The sequence below is a fragment of the Cetorhinus maximus genome, chromosome 20, assembly GCF_964194155.1.
Source record: "Cetorhinus maximus chromosome 20, sCetMax3.hap1.1, whole genome shotgun sequence".
NCBI lineage: Eukaryota > Metazoa > Chordata > Chondrichthyes > Lamniformes > Cetorhinidae > Cetorhinus > Cetorhinus maximus.
In genome coordinates this window covers 46,181,099-46,204,200 of record NC_135898.1, presented here as the reverse complement: position 1 = coordinate 46,204,200, position 23,102 = coordinate 46,181,099, and the positions used below count along the sequence as shown (strand labels likewise).

Genomic DNA, 23,102 nt, shown 5'->3' with positions numbered 1-23,102 from the left:
CTGTGATATACTTGAACAAATTAGCATTGAAAGGGAGGAGGTATTAACGGTTTTAGCAGGCTTAAAAGTGGATAAATCCTCAGGCCCAGATGAGATACATCCCAGCCTACTATGTGAGGCGAGGTGGGGGAGATTGCAGGGGCTCTGACACTAATTTTCAAATCCTCTCTGGCCACAGGAGAGGTGCCAGAGGACTGGAGGACAGCGAACGTGGTGCCATTATTCAAGAAGGGTAGGAAAGATAAACCAAGTAATTAAAGGTCAGTGAGTCTAACATCAGTGGTAGGGAAACTATTGAAAAAAATTATGAGGGACAAGATTAATCTCCACTTGGAGAGACAGGGATTAAATCAGGGATAGTCAGTGTGGCTTTGTCAGGGGCAAGATCATGTCTAACAAATTTGATTGAATTTTTCGACGAGGTGACTAGTTGTGTGGATGAGGGTAGTGCAGTTGATGTAGTCTACATGGACTTCAGTAAAGCTTTTGACAAGGTCCCACATGGGAGAATGGTCCAGAATGTAAGAGCCAATGGGATCCAGGGCAATTTGGGTCCAAAATTGGCTTAGTGGCAGGAGGGAGAGGGTGATGGTTGAAGGTTGTTTTTGTGATTGGAAGCCTGTGATGAATGGTGTACTACAGGGATAGGTGCTGGGACCTTTACCGTTTGTAGTATACATTAATGATTTAGACATGAATATGGGAGGTGTGATCAGTAAGTTCGCAGATGACATGAAAATTGGTGGTGTCGTAAATAGTGAGGAGGAAATTTTTAGATAACACGCAATATAGATGGGCTGGTAAGATGGGCAGAGCAGTGGCAAATGGAATTTAATCCTGAGAAGTGTGAGATGTTGCATTTTGGGAGGACTAACATAGCAAGGGAATATACAATGAATGGTAGGACGTACAGAGGATCAGAGGGACATTGGCGTACATGTCCATAGATCCCTGAAGGCAGCAGCACAGGTAGATAAGGTGGTTAAGACATAATGGGATACTTGCCTTTATTAGCTGAGACATAGAATATAAAAGAGCAGAGAGGTTATGTTGGAGCTGTATAAAACGCTATTTAGGCCACAGCTAGAGTACTGCATGCAATTCTGGTTGCCACACTATAGGAAGGATGTGATTGCACTGGAGAGGGTGCAGAGGAGATTTACCAGGATGTTGCCTGGGCTGGAGCATTTCAGCTATGAAGTGAGACTGGATAGGCTAAGGTTGTTTTCTTGAGAGCAGAGAATGCTGAGGAGGTGGGGGGGGAGGGGGGGGGGGGGGGGGGACGGACTTGATAAGAGGTATACTAAATTATGAGGGGCATAGATAGGAAGAAACTTTTTCCCTTAGTGGAGATGTCAATAACCAGGGGGCATAGATTTAAGGCAAGGGGCAGGAGGTTTAAAGGGGATTTGAGGAAAATATTTTCACCCAGAAGGTGGTTGGAATCTGGAACACACTGCCTGAGGGGATGGTAGAAGCAGGAACCTTCACAACATTTGAGACGTATTTAGATGAGCACTCAAAATGCCACAGCATACAGGGCTACAGGCCAAGTGCTGAAAAATGGGATTTTAATTGATAGGTGCTTGATGGCTGACACAGATGTGATGAGCCAAAGAGCCTGTTTCTGTGCTGTATAACTATGACTCTAAGGATAGTGAACCGTGAGGAGGATAGCGCTAGACTTCAAGAGGATATAGACATGCTGGTGGAATAGGCAGACATGTGGCAGATGAAATTTATATTTATCAAAATAATATCAAGAAGTTTGAAGTGACACATTTTGGGAGGAAGAAAGTGGAGGGGCAATACAAAGGGTACAATTCTAAATGGGGTAGAGCAAAGATACCTGTGGTATACGCACATATCATTAAAGATGACGGGGCAGGCTGAAAAAGTGGTTAAAAAGGCATACAGGATCATGGGCTTCATAAATAGAGGCAGAGAGTACAAAAGTAAAGAAGTTATGATGAACTTTAAAAAATACTGCTTTGGCTTCAACTCGAGTATTGTGTCCAATTCTAGACACTGCACTTTAGCAAAGATATGAAGGCTTCAGGGAGGGTGCAGATAAGATTTACGAGAATGGTTCCGGAGATGAGGGACTTCAGTTATATTGATGGAAGCTGGGGCTGTTTTCCTTAGAGAAGTTTCAAAGTCGATTTAATAGAGGTGTTCAAAATAATGAGGAGTCTAGACGGAGTAGATGGAGAGAAACTGTTTCCATAGGTGGAGGGATTGAGAACCAGAGGACACTGATATAAGATGATTGGCAAAAAGAACCAACAGCGACAGGAGGAAAATCTGTTTTTAGGCAGCAAGTGGTTAGGATCTGGAATGCAGTGCTTGGAATGTGATGGAGACAGATTCAATCAAGGGTTTCAAAAGGGAATTGGATAACCACCTGAGGAAAAAACAGATGTGGGGCTATGGGGAAAAAGTAAAGGGAGTGAGACTAGTTGAGTTGCTTTTGCAGAGAGCCGTAAGGAAATAACAGAGCGAATGGTCTCCTTCTGTGCTGTTACCATTCCATAATTCTATATTCCATGTTCCTGATGACTCTCAGTTACCATTCTGAGCTCTCTATTGGACTTATCCTTCTTAAGCCTTGTTCCAACTTCCCTCTGTGTATCGATGGAAAAAGTACAAGGTAGAACTAGGATAGTACCCAGGATAAATGGTTATGAATATTTGGAAGGTAACTGACTCCTTTTTAGTAAAAAACATGAGCAAAGCAATAAGATTTTTGAACTATAGCTGGACTAATTTTGAAAAGAAAATAAGCAATGCAATTATAGATGGGAGCTTGCTTAACATATAAAACAAAATTAGTACATGTTGTATTATGGTTGCCAAACCTCTAGGTTTCACTGGGAATCGGAATTGGGGATTGACCTCCTGGGCACAACTGCTGGTGACCTGGGAGTAAAGTAGCCCCATGACCCGTGTGTAACTTGAGCAATATGCAAAAGCTATTGAATGGTCATGTGACTGCACTTTCCATAGGCAAGGTGCAGCAAGTGCTCCAACTTTATTTGGATGCAGTGATACAAACTCAGTGCTGCTAATATGAGATACTTCTTTATTAAGTTTGTTGAGTTTCACTTACCTTCTGTAATTTCACATATTTTAAAATCCAACTGGTCTTATACATGAAGAAAAACAGCTTTTAATATTGCTCCTTGACCACTGCTTTGTACAGCCTTACCCCTAGCTTCCTGTAGTTTGATAGTTTATAAAACTGGCAGATTTTATTTAGACCAGTAGCCAGGAAGACACACTTTTTTCCACCTTGATCTTCGTGTCTGTCACTATTTAATCGTGACCAGCAAAAGCCCTGCACCGGCAACAGCGTGATCTATGTACATTTAAAACACACCACCACCCTACAACTGAATTTCAAAAACATTAGCAGATATCTGCCTTTATCATGAACATACTGTGGCTTACTGAACTGACATCGTGTCACAATTATATTGTGCTTGGGCGTGACCAGTTTGTCAAGGCCAACCTGAGCACTCGCAACCTCAAAACACCATTTGTTACCTAGCCTCCTTGCAAGTCAGCAGATGTCAAGCCATTAAGTAAACAAAATCACATTTGAAGACTGCAGTATATATGTCAATTTCTAGGGTCCAATCAGTGTTGGCAACCCTAGTTATATAACATTAAGTTAGTGCGTAAAAAGATAACAAGGTTATTGTAAAAATATTGCCACAAGAACAAAAAAGCTATCCTGGAACTTTGCACTGGCTATGGCTGGGAGCTGTAGATTTTAAAGAGTGCTATACATCATCTGTGGCTGACATTAGAAAGTAGTTTCCCTTATCATCTCAATCAACAATTTCATATTGTTCAAGAGTTAAACTATTTTTGCTCAATACTGTGATGCAGAGAAGTATCTATAAAGGTGTGCATTAAATTAAACCTTCAAAAATGAGGGCTCTAATCACTCTGATCAAGAACATTCAGAACTGAAATAGGTACTGTACTAGGAGTGATGCTGCCTCTTAAACGCGATCCTGCTTTGATTCCTGTTAATACCAGCGCCATTCTACAACAATCTCCAAGGGACTGTGGCGATCCTAGTCACTTTAATACATAAACTCTATCCTGGCCTTGATTTTAATGGGGCTATGATAATCAACTATTTAAAAAGTGGCACAAAAATCCCAGGAAATAATAAAAAAATAAAATAAAAATAATAGTACCATAAGTAGTGGTGAAAAGTGATGTACGCCAAAATTTCCTGTGATTTTTGCACTTTCAATCAGGTTCTGCGATGTTGATGGCACAACTGTCCCGGGAATCCCAAGGCCATTATCATCTTCAATGTTCTACAACAAAGGTGAATTGAAGAGATATTGTTTGTTTCTCTGACAATGCTATTACTGAAAAACTTTATTCCAACAAATATAGGTAACATTAAGAGCATAATCATTTTCACATGATGGTAAAAGTGGTTTGTCCACACTTGAATATTCCTCAAATTGTAGAAGTGAAATAGGTGAGGGAAAAATTGCAAGAAAGCCTGTTTTAAATCAGATTCTGGAAAGCTAAATCAACATATTGTGTTACAGCTACAAAGGATACTTATCAAACAGTTCACAAAAGAGACAGCAGCAATGACGCAAGTTGAAGTGCTTCATGTTGCCAGCTTTTCATATCCCTAAGACAGCAGTAGATGAAGTACCTTATTAACAAAGCCATACCTCACTTCCAGACAGTCTAACAAAAATATATGCGTTCCATGTGTCAGTGCTTGCTGTGAGGTAGGATGTTTACAGGGTACTTACCTTTTATTCAGCAGGTTTTGACACATTGGTATTTATTTTTCAAATCTGAAAGAACACAAAACAGGATGGCCTGGGAATTGAATTGCCCAGGTCCTGATTTAAGCTTGAGGAGAGGAGAGGTAGGATGGGCTCCCCTCTTTTCCCACTCCTTATTTTTTTCATATACAAGGATGCTTGCCAATTTGGTGAGCATTTAACCATTTTAGTGCTGTAACTATAAAAGACACACACAGACAGGTTTTTTTTTGAGTTTTTGAAAAACGAGAATAGAATTTATTGTATCTAACACACATACACACACACACATATAGATTGAGCAGGCTTTTACAGCCTGATAAAAGTTAAAGTTCCAGGGCCTCGTGCATGAATCCCAAAAAGCTAACATACAAACTCAGCAGGTAATAGGGAAGGCAAATGGAATGTTGGCCTTTATTTCAAAGAGAATGGAGTATAAAAGTAGGGAAGTCTTGCTAAAACTATACAAGGCACTAGTTAGACCACACCTAGAATACTGTGAACAGCTTTGCTCCCCTTATCCAAGAAAAGATATACTGGCATTGGAGGCTGCCGAGATTCCGGGTATGGAGGGATTTTCTTATGTAGAGAGGTTGAGTAGGTTGGGCCTGTACTCATTGGAGTTTAGAAGAATGAGAAGCGACCTTATTGAAACATACAAGATTCTTAGGGGGCTTGACAGGTTAGAGGTTGCTTAGAGGTTGTTTCCCCTTGTGGGAGAGTCTAGGACCAGACTCAGAGTAAGGGGTCACCCATTTAAGACAGGGATGAGGAGGAAATTCTCCTCTGAGGGTAGTGAATCTGTGGAATTCTTTACTGCAGAGGGCTGTAGAGGCTGGGTTGTTAAGTATATTCAAGGCTGAGATAGACAGGTTTTTAATCAGTAAGGGAATCAGGGTTATGGGGAAAAGGCAGGAAAATGGAGTTGAGGATTATCAGATCAGCCATGATCTCATTGCATGGCGGAGCAGACTTGATGGGCCGAATGGCCTACTTATGCTCCTACGTCTTATGGTCCTGTGTGTCTTGTAGGCTGGCTTGGTGGTTCCTCAGGATTTGGCATCAAGGCAGCCGAAAAGAAGTTGGTGGTCGATGTGTCTTGTCTTCTGGAGACAGCAGCTATTAGGTTGATTTATTTTCTAAAAATTTCGGCCTGGATAGTCAAACGGTGGACAGAGTTTAAGCTTGCTAGATGCGTGGAGAGAGAAGCCCACACAGGAGTCTGCTGTTCTGTTAGTTTCCAGACTGGCTTGTTTCTCCCTGATTTGTGGAGTAAATAAGACTTGTTATCTGAAGTCAATTTTGATCGTGTGATCACATGATCAATACTTAAATTGATGATTCCAGGTTAGAAACCATTGCTACACAATGGGGAATTCATGGTGACTATTCATACCTACTTATGAACTGATTTCCCCATAGCTCTCTTTGTTAAGTGTTCAGTCCAGAGACATGTGGTCTGGACTTTTGAGTTTTGGCAAATGTACAAACAATAGGTGGTGTGAATTCCATAAAAGGTTTTGTATCAGCATGTCCATTCAAGGGAGGACACCCCACCCATGGTCATTTAATTAAAAGCTTTCCAGAGACTTGAGGTAATTCTGAGTGCAGAACATACAAATTAGGAGTAGGTGTAAGCCACTTGGCCGCTTGGGCCTGCTCTGCCATTCAATAAGATCATGGCTGATCCGTATGTAAGCTCAACCCCACATTCCCACCTACCCCCAATAACCTTTCACCCACTTATTAATCAAGAATCTATCTGGCTCTGCCTTAAAAATATTCAAAGGCTCTGCTTCCACCCCATTTTGAGGAAGGGAGTTCCAAAGACTCACAACCCTCAGAAAAATTCTCCTCATCTGTCTTTTTAAACAGTGACCCCTAGTTCTAGATTCTCCCATAAGAGGAAACATCCTCTCCACATCCACCCTGTCAAGACCCCTCAGGATCTTAATGGTTTCAATTAAGTCACCTTTTACTCTCCTAAATTCCAGTGGATACAAGCCTAATCTGTCCAGCCTTTCCTCATAGACTAATACCACAAATGGGCAGGTTGTCCTAGGTAAACCTCCTCTGAACCGCTTCTAACATATTTACATCTTTCTTTAAATAAAAAGACGAGTACTGTACACAATACTCCAGGTGTGGTCTCACCAATTCAACTGAAGCATAACCTCCCCACTTTTGTAATCAATTCCCCTCAATAAATAACATTCTATCAGCTTTCTTAATTAGCTGCTGTACCTGCACACTAACCTTTTGTGATTCATGCACTAGGGCACCCAGATCCCTCTGAATCTCAGAGCTCTGCAATCACTCACCATTTAGATAATATGCCTCTTTTTTATTCTTCCTGCCAAAATTGGCAATTTCACATTTTTCCACATTATACTCCATTTGCCAGATTTTTGCCCAATCACAACTTATCTATGTCACTTTGCAGCCTCCTTACGTCCTCTTCACAATTTACTTTCCTATCTTTGTGTTGTCAGCAAATTTAGCAACCATTTCTTCGGTTCCTTTATTCAAGTAATTTAAGGTTGTAAAAAGTTGAGGTCCCAGCACTGATCCCTGTGGCACACCACTCATCACATCCTGCCAAGCAGAAAATGAGCCATTTATGTCGACTCTCTGCTTCCTATTAGCTAGCCAATGTTCTATCCATGCTTATGTGTTACCCCCTACACTATGAGTTTTTATTTTCTGCAATAACATTTGATGTAGCACTTATCAAATGCCTTCTGGAAATTAAGTACAGTACATCCCCTTTATCCACAGCACATGTGACTCCTTCAAAGAACTCCAATAAATTGGTTAAACCTGATTTCCCTTTTACAAAACCATGTTAACTCAGAAAAATTCAAGGCAATTGGGCAAAGTGCCCTGCTATAGCATCTTTAATAATAGATTCTAACATTTTCCCTATGACAGATGTTAAGCTAACTGACCTATAGTTTCCTGCTTTCTGTCTCCCTCCCTTTTTGAATAAAAGGAGTTATATTTGCTATTTTCCAGTCCAATGGAACCTTCCCGAATCTAGGGAATTTTGGAAAATTAAAACCAGTGCATCAACTATCTCACCAGCCACTTCTTTCAAGACCTTAGGATGAAGTCTATCCAGACCTAGGGATTTGTCAGCCTGCAGCCCCAACAATTTGCTCAATACCACTTCCCTGGTGATTGTAAGTTCCTCCCTCCCTACTATTTCCTGATTTAAAGCTATTTCCAGGATGTTACTGGTGTTCTCTATAATGAAGACCGAAGCAAAAATACCTGTTTAATTCATCTGCCATCTCCCTATTTTCCATTATCAACTCCCCCGATGCACTCTCTACAGGACCAATGCTCACTTTGTTAGCTCTTTTCTTATTTAAATATCTATAGAAACTCTTACTACCCGCCTTTATATCACTAGCTAGCTTTCTCTCATACTCTAATTTTTCCCCTCATTAATTTTTTTGTCATTCTTTGCTGTTCTTTATATTGTTTCCAATCTTCTGACCTGCCATCATCTTTGCGTAATTATATGCTTTTTCTTTAAGTTTGATACGGTTTTTAACTTTTTTAGTTAACCACAGATAGTGGGCCCTCTCCATTGAATTTTTCTTTCTCATTGGAATATATATATTCTGTGTATTCTGAAATATCTCTTTAAATATCTGCCACTGAGCTTCTATTGACACATCCCTTAACCTCTTTGGCAGTTCACTTTTATGCCTCATTTAAGTTTAAAATACTAGTCTTGGAAGTATTCATTTCTCCCTCAAAATGAATGTAAAATTCAATCATATTATGATCGCTGCTACCAAGAGGTGCCTTGACAAGGAGGTCATCAATTAATCCTATTTCATTGCACAATACCAGGTCCGGTATCGCCTGCTCTCTGGTTGGCTCCAGAAACTATCCCAAAAACATTCTATTAACTCCTCATCTATGCTAACTTTGCCCACCTGATTTTTCCAGTCTATATGTAGATTAAAATCCCCCACGATTATTGCTGTATCTTTCTGGCAAGCTCCCATTATCTCTTCTTTTATACCCTGTCCTACTGTGCAGTTACAATTAGGGGGCCTGTACACAAATGACTTCTTGCCTTTATCATTCCTCATCTCAATCCAAACCACTTCTACATCCTGTTTTCCTGAATTTAGGTCATCAATCTCTAATGTGCTAATATCATAATTAATTAATAGATCCACCCCTCCATCTTTTCCTAACTTCCAGTCCTTCCTAAATGTCACATACCCTTCAATATTCAGGTCCCAACCTATGTCATCCTGTAGCCATGTCTCTGTGATAGATATCAGATCGTACTTATTTGTTTCTGTTTGCGCTATCAGTTCATTTGTTTTGTTCTGAATGCTACATATGTTTAGATACAGAGCCTTTAGTTTTGTCCTTTTATTATTTTTGTAGCATCTAGCATTATCTGTTGATTTATTCTTAGATTTGTACTCTCTGTCCCTTCCTATCACAGTCTGTTTATTTTCCCAAATTTGGTCCCTTGCCCCCACTATTCAGTTTAAAACTCTCTCTACTTCCCTAGTTAGCCAGTTTGTGAGGACACCAGCCCCAGCACAGTCCTAACAGTATAGATCCCACGTTCCCCAATTCTGGTGCCAGTGCCTCACAAACCAGAACTCACTTCTCCCACACCACCCTTTGAGCCATGCATTCATTTCTCTAATCTTATTTATCCTATGCCAATTTGCTCATGGCTAAGGTAGTAATCCAGAAATGATTACCTTTGAGGCTCTGATTCTTAATTTGGTGCTTAGGTCCGCATACTGACTATGCATAGACTCCTTCCTTATCCTGTCTATGTTATTGATACCTACACGGACCAAGATCACTGGATCCTCCCCCTCCCACTGCAAGTTCCTCTTCAGCCATGAGCAGATGTCCTGAACCCCGGCACCGAGCAGGCAACAAAGTCGTCTGGACTCTTGCCTTTTGCTACAGAGAACATTGTCAACCCCCCTTACTATATTGTCCCCTACTAACACTACATTCCTTTTGCTCCCCACAGATGACAGAAGTGAGCTGACTCAGCAGCCATCTTAACAGCTTCTCATTTTAGCCCCTTAAAAACTGAGTCAGTGATTTTCAGCCAGTGAATACACAGTCTTTTTTTTAATATAAAGCATGGATTTGAAACAGCACGCAATAAGCAACTAAGGATCCATTATAAGGGGATGGGTGGGGCAGTACCAGAAGTGTGCCACCACCATATTGGTTCAGGCTCCTCCATAGGTGTTCAGCAGAACTATACATACAAGCATATTATGGCAATTAAATAAGGGTCCTAGCTGGTTGTAGGATCCCTTAAATGAAATTTGTCTACCCCAACATCTGAGCAGGAATACTATTTAAAGATACAAGTTATACTTCTATACAAGTTAGTTACTGGTTTGCTCTGTTGGATTGCTAATCTGCCTCTAGGTTATTTTATCCATTCCACTATTAACTTTGCGAACACTAGAATAACTTTGTGCTAGTTTCGGACATCTTGTCTGTCTTTAGGACTAGAGGAAGAAGGGGCGCACTAGACAGCAGCAAGCAGAAGCAGCTGGGAGGAGTGTGGTGGAGGGCACTATACAGGAGGCCCTACTTACAGTCGACCTTCAGGGAACACTTTTAATACCTGAACCTGGAATAATGTGTGAGGTAGCTGTGTTTCAATAAGGACACTGTAGTGAAGAAGTAGTGGGAGGAACAGCAGTGAAAAGAATGAAAGAGCAGGAGCAGCATCGACCACCTTAGAGAACTAATCTAAGAATATAACCGCTCCCCCACCCCCGCCTTGCCAATACACAAACAGTCCCCTATCCTTAAAACTACTGTCCACTTAACCACCATCCAACTGACTTACTAATGTTTAGCTTCATAGGCCTTCCCTTCATTTCACTATAAATATTATCAACATCAGAAATCCAGAATAAAGAAAACTTCAATCCAACAACTCAATTCATATATGCATAACAGCTAACTTGTAGAATTAAGCATCATCCTCTGCAATCCCTCAGTACTTGTCATCTGTATTAATTTAACTATCCCAGCACTCCTACAAATAGGAGTTACAATTTGGGAGGTGGAAGGCTGCTTATCCATCGAGGCCACTTCAGGTGGTTTTAATGGGAAACCCGAGGGCCCAACTAGTTGTGTGACATTAACAAGAGCATAGGCACGCAGTCATTCTGAATGAGGACATTAGATCTCGCTCCCATGAAACTATTGCCACACTCTTGGGTTGGGTTACAACATTCCTATGATTCTGCATTAGAACAGAGTGAAGAAGTGATGCAAAGACACTAAGTCCCAATCCACATTAGATCCTAGACATAAGTTGGAAGCAGCATGAGCTGCCATGGATGCTTTCAGAGCTGTCACCTGAGGCTCGATCTCCATTACCATTGTCATGGAAACGACCACTCAGTCCATGGTTGACAAGAATGGTCTCCATGTTCTGCAAGAGTCTCTGAAAAAAACGTTCTGCAAGAATCAGACTCCTGTGTTCTCAACTTGTGGGTGGGCTGCTCAGAACACAATATTTCCTAGCAGCCTTCATCAGTAGTCTAAGCCCTTCAGAGCTCTCACCCTCTGGAAACTAGCACCTCTGCGCCCTGTTTCCTGCCATAATTCTTGTACTCTTGTGCTTGGTGATTCACCTCATGGATCCATCTAACCTACTTTCTAATGTACATGATACCAGTCTCTGAACTGCTGCTTGCTGTGGTCAGATTGAGCAATACGGTATCTTTTAGACGACTGGTCTCTATCTCCTGAACTGGTACAGGAACCTTGATATTTTGCACCTGAAATGTAACAGAACCACATGGGTTATCTTTTGATGTGATGTGTAAGCAGGGAGGTGAGATGCTATTGAAAGCACTGCAACTGTTATGTAGTCTACATAACAGTTGCAGTCTATGTAAGGAAAGGAGAGGTAGAAGTGAAAAGGGGAAAAGGGATGTGCCAACTCTGTGATGTCTCCTCCAGCATCATTATTCATCACAGCCATGAAATACTTGCTGCCCATGATGTCCAAAGCTTCCTCGAGTGGCGAGAGGGTGCTTTTTCCAATCATTCAGGGAATGCGGGCATTACTGGCTAGGCCAACATTTATTGCCCATATCTAATTGCCCTTGAGAAGGTGGTGGTGAGCTTTCTTGAACAGTTGCAGTCCCCGTGGTGTAGGTACACCCACAGTACTGTTAGGGAGGGTCTTCCAGAATTTTGACCCAGCGGCTGTGAAGGAACGGTGATATATTTCCAAGTCAGGATGGAGTGTGGCTTGGAGGGAACTTCCAGGTGGTGGTGTTCCAATGTGTTTGCTGCCCTTGTCCTTCTACATTGTAGCAGTCGGGGGTTTGGAAGGTGCCTCGGTGAGTTCCTGCAGTGCATCTTATGGTACACACCGCTGCCACTGTGTGTCATTGGTGGAGTGAGTGAATGTTTGTGGATGGGGTGCCAATCAAGCAGGTTGCTTATCATGGATGATGGAGTCAAGCTTCTGGAGTGTTGTTGGAACTGCACTCATCCAGGCAACTGGAGAGTATTCTATCACACTCCTGACTTGTGCCTTTTAGATGGTGGACAGACTTTGGGACAGGAGGTGAGTTACTTGCCATAGGATTCCCAGCCTCTGACCTGCTCTTGTAGCCACAATATTTATATGGCTAGTCCAGTTCAGTTTCTGGTCAATGGTAAACCCCAGGATGTTGATTGTGGGGGATTCAGCAATAGTAATGCCATTAAATCTCAAAGGGCGACGGTTAGACTCTCTTTTGTTGGGGATGGTTATTGCTTGCCACTTCTGTGGCATGAATGTTACTTGCCACTTGTCAGCCCAAGCCTGGGTATTGTCCAGGTCTTGCTGCTTTTGGACATGGACTGTTTAAGTATCTGAGGAGTTGTAAACGGTGAGGAACATTGTGCAGTGAACATCCCCACTTCTGACTTTATGATGGAAGGAAGGTCACTGATGAAGTAGCTGAAGATATTTGGACCTCAGACACTACCCAGAGGAATCCTGCAGTGGTCCTGGAACTGAAATGATTGATCCCCAACAACCACAACCATCTTCCTTTGTGCTAGGTATGACTCCAACCAGCAGAGAGTTTTCCCCCCCGATTCCCCATTGACTCCAATTTTGTGCTGGTTCCTTGATTCCACACTCGTTCAAATGCTGACTTGATGTCAAGGGCAGTCACTCTCACCTCACCTCGGGAGTTCAGCTCTTTTTCTCCATGTTTGAACCAAGGCTGTAATGAGGTCAGGAGCTGAGTGGCCCTGGCTCCACTGAGCAGGTTATTGCTAAACAAGTGCCTCTCGATAGCACTGTTGACGATCCTTTCCATTACTTTACTGATGATCAAGAGTAGGCTGATGGGGTGATAATCAACTGGGTTGGATTTGTCCTGTTGTATGTGTACAGGACATAACTGGGCAACTTTCCACATTGCTGGGAAGATTCCCATGTTGCGGCTGTGCTGAAACAGCTTGGCTAGGGGTGCAGCAAGTTCTGGAGCACAAGTCTTCAGTACTATTGCGGGATGTTGTCAGGGCTCCTAGTCTTTGCAGTATCCAGTGCCTTCAGCCATTCCTTGATATCAAGTGGAGTGAATCAAATTGGCTGAAGACTGGCATCTGTGATGCTGGGGATCTCTGGAGGCAGAGATCGATCATCGACTCGGCACTTCTGGTTTAAGTTTGTTGCAAATGCTTCAGCATTATCTTTTTCAATATGTGCTGCGCCTCCTCCTCCAATGAGTTGTTTGATTGTCCACCACCATTCACGACTGGCAGGACTGGAATCACTTAGCTCTGTCTGTCACTTGCTGCTTATGCTATCTCACACATACGTAGTCCTGTATAATAGCTTCACCAGGCTGACACCTCATTTTTAGGTATGCCTAGTGCTGCTCCTGACATGCCCTCCTACACTCTTCATTGAACCAGGGTTGATCCCCTGGCTTGGTGGTAAAGGTAGAGTGAGGGATATGCCAGGCCTTGAGGTTACAGGTTGTGGTTGTGCTTCATGGTTACTCAGTCGAGTTACTGGATCTCTTTGAAATCTATTCCATTTAGCACAGTGGTAGTGCCAAATAACATGATGGAGGGTATCCCCAATGTGAAGATGGGTCTTCGTCTAGACAAGGACTGTGCGGTGGTCACTTCTAGTGATACTGTAATGGACAAATGCATCTGTGGCAGGCAGGTTGGTGACGATAAGGTCGAGTATGATTTTCCCTCTTGTTGGTTCCCTCACCACCTGCTACAGGCCCAGTTTAGCAGCTAGGTCTTTTAGGACTTGGCCAGCTCAGTCTGTGGTGGTGCTACCAAGCCAATCTTGGTGCTGGACATTGGAGACCTCACCCAGAGTACATTCTGCACCCTTGCCACCCTCCGTGCTTCCTCCAAGTGATGTTAAACATGGGGCAATACGGATTCATCAGCTGAAGGAGTGTGGTACATGTGCAGGTGGCCTTTGGTTTGTTGCTGGTTATTGTTGTAAGGTTGTATGTTGTCTCATGAAGAGGTCTAGAGGCTTGTATGGTTGAATAATAACTGTTTATTAATAACACAACTATATAAATATATACAGAATATAGACCAGACAAGGTGCTATCTTCATGCTGACTTCTACCAGGCTCACGACTACACTCTATACTTCCATGTGACTCTCCCTACATCATAATGTGGGAGGTACTGCTTCCCTCGTCCCATATTGACCTTTACAGTCCAGGACACCCTAATAGTATATCTATTGTATCATGTTACATCATGCATGGTGTTTACCTTCAAGAAATAAGGGACTGTGTTAGTGGCAGTGTTGCATTGCCATTTTGAGAAGGTGCCCATTAAGGTTGAATATTGTAGCTGTTGTGTGCAGAATTTGAGGTGATGCTGAAATTGGAGGTGCAGAGTGAGAGGAGGAGGAGAAATAAGTAGATTATAGTTCAATGATTGTAGGAGAGTGAAAGGAAGGTGAGGGGAGTGTTGTGTTTATTGGGTCTACAAAAGTTGCAGGTGTGAAGAGACAGTATATGAGGTGACAGGAAGGACCTTGACAACTCTGGTGAGATTACTGAACTTTATATGGTGTTGTAACCATGTCCTAAGATCTTTTCCCACTGTCTTGTGAGTTGTTGCCTTGAGGACTATCTGCCCCATCTCCTCTTCCTGTTAGCACGCAAAACCATGACCTGTATTGCTGCATTGAAGAACCACAGTAGCCTCTTTGGACTTCTTGCAGCCATTTTACAAATGTCCTGCTGTCTGCAGTCACAGTCCCCTTAGAAAAGGTGTTGACTGCCTTTAGTGGTGTCAGAGATGACCAATTTCCCAGCCTCCAAGAGAAACACACATAACATAACAAATAGTGGATGCCACAAATCTGTCACATTACAATAAGGCTTCACCACCAATTTTCCATAGTCCCACTTCTGGGATTTAATTTCCATGCCCCCAAGTTTCGCCCCAAATGATCAATCAAGATCTAGAGAGAAGTGGTTTTACTTCCCTACAATTTAAAATAATTCTACCATACGAATGTTTGTTTAATGACATGTTCATTATTTACTGGCTGTATTTTCTAAAAGTCATTTGTACTGTAGATACTGAATCTCATGAGCTGCTGTTTGTGGGAGAGAAGAATTACAGAAAAGATATTTAAAAATCATTAAATTGCTCTACAAAAAAAATGGAACTGTTAATTGTGATTCTATGTGTCTTTTTAAATGTGTGACTTAAATATTTAGTGCAACATCCGAATATTCCTTCTGGGTGGGCCCTGAGTGAATATCTTTGTTTAAGGAGAGGTTTTGAGCATTCTTCTATGAGCAGAATTTATGGAAACTGAATCAAAGATCTAAAGCACACACAACTTTTCTCCAATTTGCTATAATCTGATCCGAAGAGGCCATGAAGCTGGGCACCAGAAGGATATTTATGTGCAGTGGTGTACATCACTGACTTGTTCCAGTCACTGAGTCCAAGTTGGAATCTAAATCTTTGATCTGTTTCCTAATTTGCACCAAGTTCTGTTCACCCATCATCCCTGTACTTGCCAGCCTTTACTGGCTCGCAGTCCACAAACAACGGGCAGATTTTAAAATTCCAATCTTTTTCTTCAAATCCCTCCACGGCCTCACTTCTGCCAACGTCTGCAACTTACACAGCTCCATTACTCCAAGAATGTTGTGTTCCTCAACTTCTGGTCTCTTGAGCATTAATTACCCACTTCCTTTGCTCAACATCAGCATCTGTGCCATCAACTAACTATCAAGGCCCCAAGCTGTGAAATTCCCTTGTTAAACTTATGTCCCTCTCCACCCCTCAGTCCTCCTTTAAGGCAATCCTTATAACCTAGCTCTTTGACCAAGCTATTCATCAACTATTCTAATGCTTTCTTTAATTTAGTGTCAAGTTTTGCCCGATTAAGCTCCTGTGAAACACCTTGGAATGTTTTACTGTGTTGTAGGCAATACATGAGTGCAAGTTGTTCTATTAAATTGTAGCTCGAAAGGGAACCTGTGTAACTTGTGATTAGTATGCATTTCAAAAGTTAATCACCAAAAAGTGTTAAGTGACAGCCCTATAAACTTCAGCTGAAGTTATATTATTGCAATGCAGCATTTTACTTGTCTGTTTCAAACATGATCACAATCGATAAATTCACCAAATATTTTCAGTAAAACACTACCCAAGCTATTGTTTGTAGATCAAATAATCCATTTTTAAAATTCAATTTCGTATTGGAAAAAAATCCATGGGACATGTGGCATCATCACATGAATACAAATCCTGCTGAGATCTTACAGCATCAATCACCAGTTAACAGTTACAAAATTGTAGATTTTAAAGTTAATTCAAAGACTGGCTAACAGGTTGCAAATTAATTGCTCAGCCTTATTTGCAGCCAATCCAAAAAGCCAGATAATTGGAAGCTGAATTAAAATCAAATGGACTACTTTTCGATGACACCATCTTCTAGGGAAAGATTAAAATCAAAACTGACAAGAAATCGCTTATAATTTTACACGCAGCAATTTCTAAGTCGACTTTTGCGGTGAATTATTTTGCCTGTTAAGAGTTTGGAAGTTAAGTGCAAAACTATTGAGGCGTCAGTCACAAGGTATTTATTGAAGGAGCCAGTGGCACTTCGGGGACAGGTTAGGTACCAATCGCATTGCTCTTTCTGGTCTTAAAGCAGGCGTATTCAGGGTAATTTAAAATAAATAAATGTAAGCTCCAGTTTTTGAAACAAGCAAAACATTGCCAATTGGGATTGGTGCTATGAGTTTCCAAGCAGCCATTTTTTCCAGCTTCTCTGGAGGATACTCTTTAGTCTTGTGACAGCTACAGTACTGATTTCTTCCTGCCCAAAACTACGGAGTGAGCCAATTTAATATCATTACCGAACCATTCCGGGTTTTTCAGAAACATACCGCAAATGATGTGGCGGCCGGCAGTGAGCTTGCTGAGGCTGTCACTATGGGTGGGAGTTTCTCCTTCTCTCGCCCTCTACCCGCGGCACAGCCCGAGGAACTCGAACGCTCTCCATTCATGTTTGCGGAGTCCCAGCCGCCCGCGGCTGTGGCTGTCCCCACGGGCGACGCGATCGAGCATGTGAGTTTCAGAAGACCAGCCAGCGCTTTTCTTAAAAAAAAACTCCACAGCCTCTCTCTCCCCCCACCCCCGGGAGGGAATGACCCTCTCAGCTCCAGGTGAGTGGCTGCAATCTGTCAGAAACAAGCCGCAAAACACTGGAGAATTCGCAAGTTGCCGGCTACAAGTTCCTTGCAGCGCAGGGATGCACATTAATTGTCTTTTTTTAAAGTTGTGCACAAGCTGTGTGTGTTCAGTCTGCAGGAGGATCGCACTCCCCAGCCACTCCAGCACAGGCTTCACACCTTGGCATGCATCCCTCCTCCTTCCGCGCCGCGCCCAGCTTCCGTCACGAAGACGAGGTAGCAGCTGCGTTTAGACAAAATAGGGATTTTTTAATTTATTGCTTTAAAATAGGGAGGGCAGGCAAAATGACAGTCACAGAAACAGTGTTAAAGGAGAAATGAATTCACACAATTGGCAAATTTATCTGAAGTGCAACTCCATTATTTCAGTTTGGATTGTTACAAATCAAAGGAAATGAAAGGATGGCATTCCCAATGGATGCAATTTGTCTTGTCTAATCCTGAACAGAACTGACTGCTGCCCAAATTCACCTGTTGTGGAGACTAATTTTGCCCAACCTGCCAAACTCATTGTGTGCACATCATCACATAAAATACATCGAAGAAAGTAAAGGGTTCATGCAAATTTTAGTTTGTACACTTGTTGATGGCATACGTCCATCTCAGGAGATGATGGACTGCGCCCAGGGTGTATGCCACTTCTGTATAGAACATTGTCTGTTGTGGTTGTAGAGGCCTATTCGTGAGAGCCAGCAGCCCCTTCTGCAGCTGGCACAGATGAATAGCATTGGCCCGAGGTCAACAGGTTCTTTTACAATATCAGGTCATTTCTTTTGTCCTCTGTGTTTTCCGTGCCCTTCCTGACTGCTGATCTCCAGGCAATCTGGTCAGCAGCAAGGGCTTCCCATGCATCGACTCAGATCCCATCAGCAAGTCTCACTTGCAGACATCCTTGTATCGCTGACATGGATGACCTGTTAGTCTCGTGCTGATAGCAAACTTGCCATAGAGCATGTCTTTGAGGATAAGCCCATTCAGCTCACATGATCCAGCCAATGAAATTGCCGCTGACTCAAAAGGGCAAACGTGCTGGGGATCCCTGTATGCTAGTGTACTTCCATATTCGGCATTCTGTCCTGCAGGAAATGCCCAATATTCATCTGGGGCAGTGGAGGTGGAAGCTGTTCAGGCACTTTTCTTGCCTTGCATAAGTTATCCATGCCTCGTTACTGTAAAGGAGGGTGCTGAGAACACAAGCCTGGTACACATGGAGCTTTGTATTTTCGATTAGTTTGCTGTTGGTCCACTCTCGCCTTCTCAACTTTGACATGACAGATGTGGCCTTGGTAATCCTGGTACTGATTTTGGCATCAAGGGATAGGTTGCTGGAAATTGGTGATCCAAGGTATGTGAAGCTGCCAATGACCTCCAGAGTGAGGTTGTCAGTACTGATGGAAGGTGGAGTCTCTACGTCCTGGCCCATGACTCTGGCCTTCCTGATGCTGATTGTCAGTCCAAATTCTTTGTGGGTCCAGGAGAACCAATCTACAAACTGCTGCAAGTGAACGTCAGTATGGGACACACTTAAAGCTAATTTAGCATAATTTCATATGTGCAGCAACAGAATACATGTAAACTTTAGGGGTTCCTTTTTAACCAATTGTGATAATCAATTAAAAAAATAGCTTTAGTCATCAACAGATTACCATATGTGCCAATGAAGATTGAATTTAGTTGATTTTGTGTACAAAAAGTCTGAAATTAATTAGTTTCATCCCTAATTGCCCTTGAGAAGGTGATGGTGAGCTGCCTTCTTGAAGGCAGCTTACCACCCAACTTGTACCTAAAGCTTTATAAATATTATAAATATTTACAAGGTTTTAACAGTAACTAATGGTTTAGAAAACCTAGGCAATATTTTATAGAACTGATTATGATTATTTAAAATAAAAGACATTTTCACTGATATTATGCAGTCAGTAATCTGTGAGCAGTAACCTTATATTGCCAGCTGCAGCCATCAACTTGATCCACCAATGGGCAATACTGAACTTTCTTACAAAGTGTAAAAAAAGCAAAGACTTAGTAACGCCACTCACCATTTAGATAATATGCTTCTTTTTTATTCTTCCTGCCAAAATGGACAATTACATATTTTTCCACATTATGCGCCAAGAAAAGGAAATGGTTGAGATGAATCGCAAATCAAAATTGATGAGTATTCAAGAGAAACGTTTCATTCAAGTGGAGGACGAAAGCTATCCTAAATGCTTTGAAGTGATTCCCAAATAATAAAATGTTTGGCTTTTAGTTTTATAGCTTTGGCAATTGTGCTTTATACTTATTAAAAGCAGATGCAAAAAGAGAAATAATGCTTTGCCTACAGCATTATAAATAACATTTTAGCTAAGGTTGGATTTTGCACAATTTCAAATAATTTTTGAACAATGGACTCAAGAATATTATTGTCTTAAGGAAAGTTACTTCCATTTCAACCTGAACACTGCTACTTTGGGTCAGTAGTATGTAAATGTAATTATTCACATTGGAGATGATCAATAATGACTCTGAACAAGTTGCATTTAGTTTAGGGTTAACACCAATATATTATTACTAGGCTTTTCTGTTGCTAGGGTTTTTGTTTATCAATGCTGATTTTAAAAAAAAAATGTTTTTTGTGAGTTAAAAATAAAGCAAACACTGATCAGAAAATTTTAGCCTTATCAGCAAAACAAAAAGCCCCTTGGAAACAAGAAATGTGCAAGGAATTTTGGGAGGAGGAAGTACAGCATCTGAATAAAATAATAAATAAATAATATTCTGAAAAGAGAGTTTTTACGTGGGCGGGTCAATTAAGGCCCACCCAGCGTGAGTCCGCTTGGAAGTGCTATGCCGCTCCCTGTGCGGAATCAGGGGACGCCCTGAGCCGGGAGTGCGCTTTTGCGCACATGCGCGTGAAACAGTGCACAGATCTCCCTGAGGCAAAGTGCCGCCTCAGGGAGATTGCTGGAAGTTTTAAAAATTTGTGGAAGTGTGGAAAAAAATTTCCTGACATGTCCCCTCATGTGACACTGTCACATGGGCTGGGACATGTCAATTTCTTTTATTTCAACATTTCATAAACATTTTAAAGCCCTCATGAAACCTCATCCTGCCCGTGGATGAGGTTTCATGTTTTTTCTGAAGGCCGCCTGGCCTCCTTGCCTGCCCGCCAGCCTTAAGGTTGGTCGGGCAGGTCCTTTAATTAGCTTAATTGCTTTTTTTAAAGGCCTTAAGTGGCCACTGACAGCTCGGCAGACGCCCGCTGAACTGAAAATCTAAATGACACGGGTGACATCGGGACACACGCCCGACCTCACCTCGTGTCATTTCACGCATCGGCGATTGGGCATCGCTCCCCGCCCCCCCCACCACCCCGCTCGCCGACCGGAAGATGCAGCCCATCATCTCCACCTTAAATGGGCAACCTCTTATTTTTAAACAGTGACCCCTAGTTCTAGATTCTCCCACAAGAGGAAACATCCTTTCCCCATCCACCCTGGCAAGACTCGTCAGGATCTTATATGTTTCAATCAAGTTGCCTCTTAGTCTTCTAAATTCCAGCAGATACAAGCCTAGTCTGTCCAATCTTTCCTTATAAAACAACCCTCCCATTCCCGATGTTAGCCTAGTAAACCTTCTCTGAACTGCTTCCAACATATTTACGTCCTTCCTTAAATAAGGAGACTAATACTATACACAGTACTCCAGATATGGTCTCACCAATGTCCTGCAAACTGAAGCATAACCTCCCTACTTTTGTATTCAATTCCCCTCGCAATAAACAATAACATTCTATTAGCTTTCCTAATTACTTGCTGTACCTGCATACTAACCTTTTATGATTCATGCACTCAGACACCCAGATCCCTCTGCAGCTCAGAGTTCTGCAATCATTCACAATTTAGATAATATGCTTCTTTTTTATTCTTCCTACCAAAATGGAAAATTACACATTTTCCACATACTTCATTTGCCAGATTTTTACCCAATCACTTAACCTATCTATATCCCTTTGAAACCCCCTTATGTCCTCTTCACAACTTACTTTCCTACTTATCTTTATATCATCAGCAAATTTAGCAAGCATACCTTCAGTCATTTCATCCAAGTCATCTATATAAATTGTAAAAAGTTGAGGCCCCAGCACTGATCCCTGTGGCAAGCCACCAGTTACATCTTGCCAACCAGAAAATGACCCACTTATGCCTACGGTGTTTCCTGTTAGCTAACCAACCTACTTTCCATGCTGATATGTTACTCCCTACACCATGAGCTTTTTTTTTGCAACAACTTTGATGTGGCACCTTATCAAATGCCTTCTGGGAATCTAAGTACAGTATCTCCACTGGTTCCCCTTTATCCACAGCACATGTTACTTCTTCAAAGATCAGGTCCTGTGGCACTATTTCAAAGAGGAGGAGGGGAATTAGCCCTGGTGTCCTGGCCAATATCATAATCTTTGCATCATGATGATGAACATTGACACAGACAACTAGGAGACAAACACTGAGAGTGAAGAACTCTGGAGGTTGACTGTTTGGGAGGGCATTTTTTAAAATCCATTCATGGAATGTGGGCTTCACTGGCTGGGCCAGCATTTATTGCCCATCACTAGTTGCCCTTGAGAAGGTGGTGGTGAGCTGCCTTCTTGAACCACTGCAGCCCATGTGGTGTAGGTATATCCACAGTGCTGTTAGGAATGGGATTCCAGGATCTTGACCCTGCAGCAGTGAAGGAACAGCGACACACCTCCAAGTCAGGACGGCGAGTAGTCTGGAGAGGAACTTGCAGGTGGTAGTGTTCCCAACTATCTGCTGCCCTCGTCCTTCTAGATGGTAGTGGGTTTGGAAAGTGCTGTCGAAGGAGCCTTGGTGAATTCCTGCAGTGCATCTTGTAGATAGCACACACTGCTGCTACTGTGCCTCAGTGGTGAAGGGAGTGAAGGTTTGTGGATGTGGTGCCAATCAAGCAGACTGCTTTGTCCTGGACAGTGTCAAGAGGCAAGCAGAAGTGAAAAGCTGAGCTGGTTGAGAAGAGGGCCCAGAGAAAACATAGGCCGTCGAATCATACATCTTCTCAGCCCGCTATCCTTGCAGCAAATGCAGCAGAGACTGCTATGCTAAAGTGGGTTCCTGAGCCAAACTATGAGATATTTAAACCAGTTGAACACCACAGAAGGCTGCCACCTAGCCAATATTTATCCTTTAATCAACATCACAAAAGAGATTATTTGGTCAGCATCACATTACTGTTTCTCAGATTTACTGTAAGTAAATTGGCAGTCATGTTTCCTACATTACAAATGTGACTACACTTCAAAAGTACTTCATTGGTAGTAAAATGCTTTGGGATATTGTGAAAAGTGCAAGTTTTCCTTTTTTATTCTCTTTTGCTCTGCAAAAGCGTGAATCTCTCTTTAGTTGGGAATATTCATCTCATTAGAATGGGAAGCAGAATTGAGCTATGCTAATGTAAACAATTATAAAGATGGCCAGAGCAGCGAATAGAAGAGTAAAACTAATGCAGATTTTCACAATCAACAATTCCACAT

The 23,102-nt window shown here is 42.1% G+C and overlaps 1 protein-coding gene across 1 annotated transcript in view; it reads right to left on the bottom strand.

Moving 5' to 3' along the window:
• The window catches only part of hectd2 (HECT domain containing 2), a 158,058-nt gene extending 140,330 nt beyond the window's left edge, over window positions 1-17,728 (bottom strand). Inside the window, exon 1 of the mRNA XM_078565993.1 lies at window positions 17,264-17,728. Coding sequence (XP_078422119.1) covers window positions 17,264-17,383 — 120 coding nt within the window. The 5' untranslated portion in view covers window positions 17,384-17,728. The remainder of the gene's footprint in view (window positions 1-17,263) is intronic.
• Window positions 17,729-23,102: the final 5,374 nt, after the last annotated feature.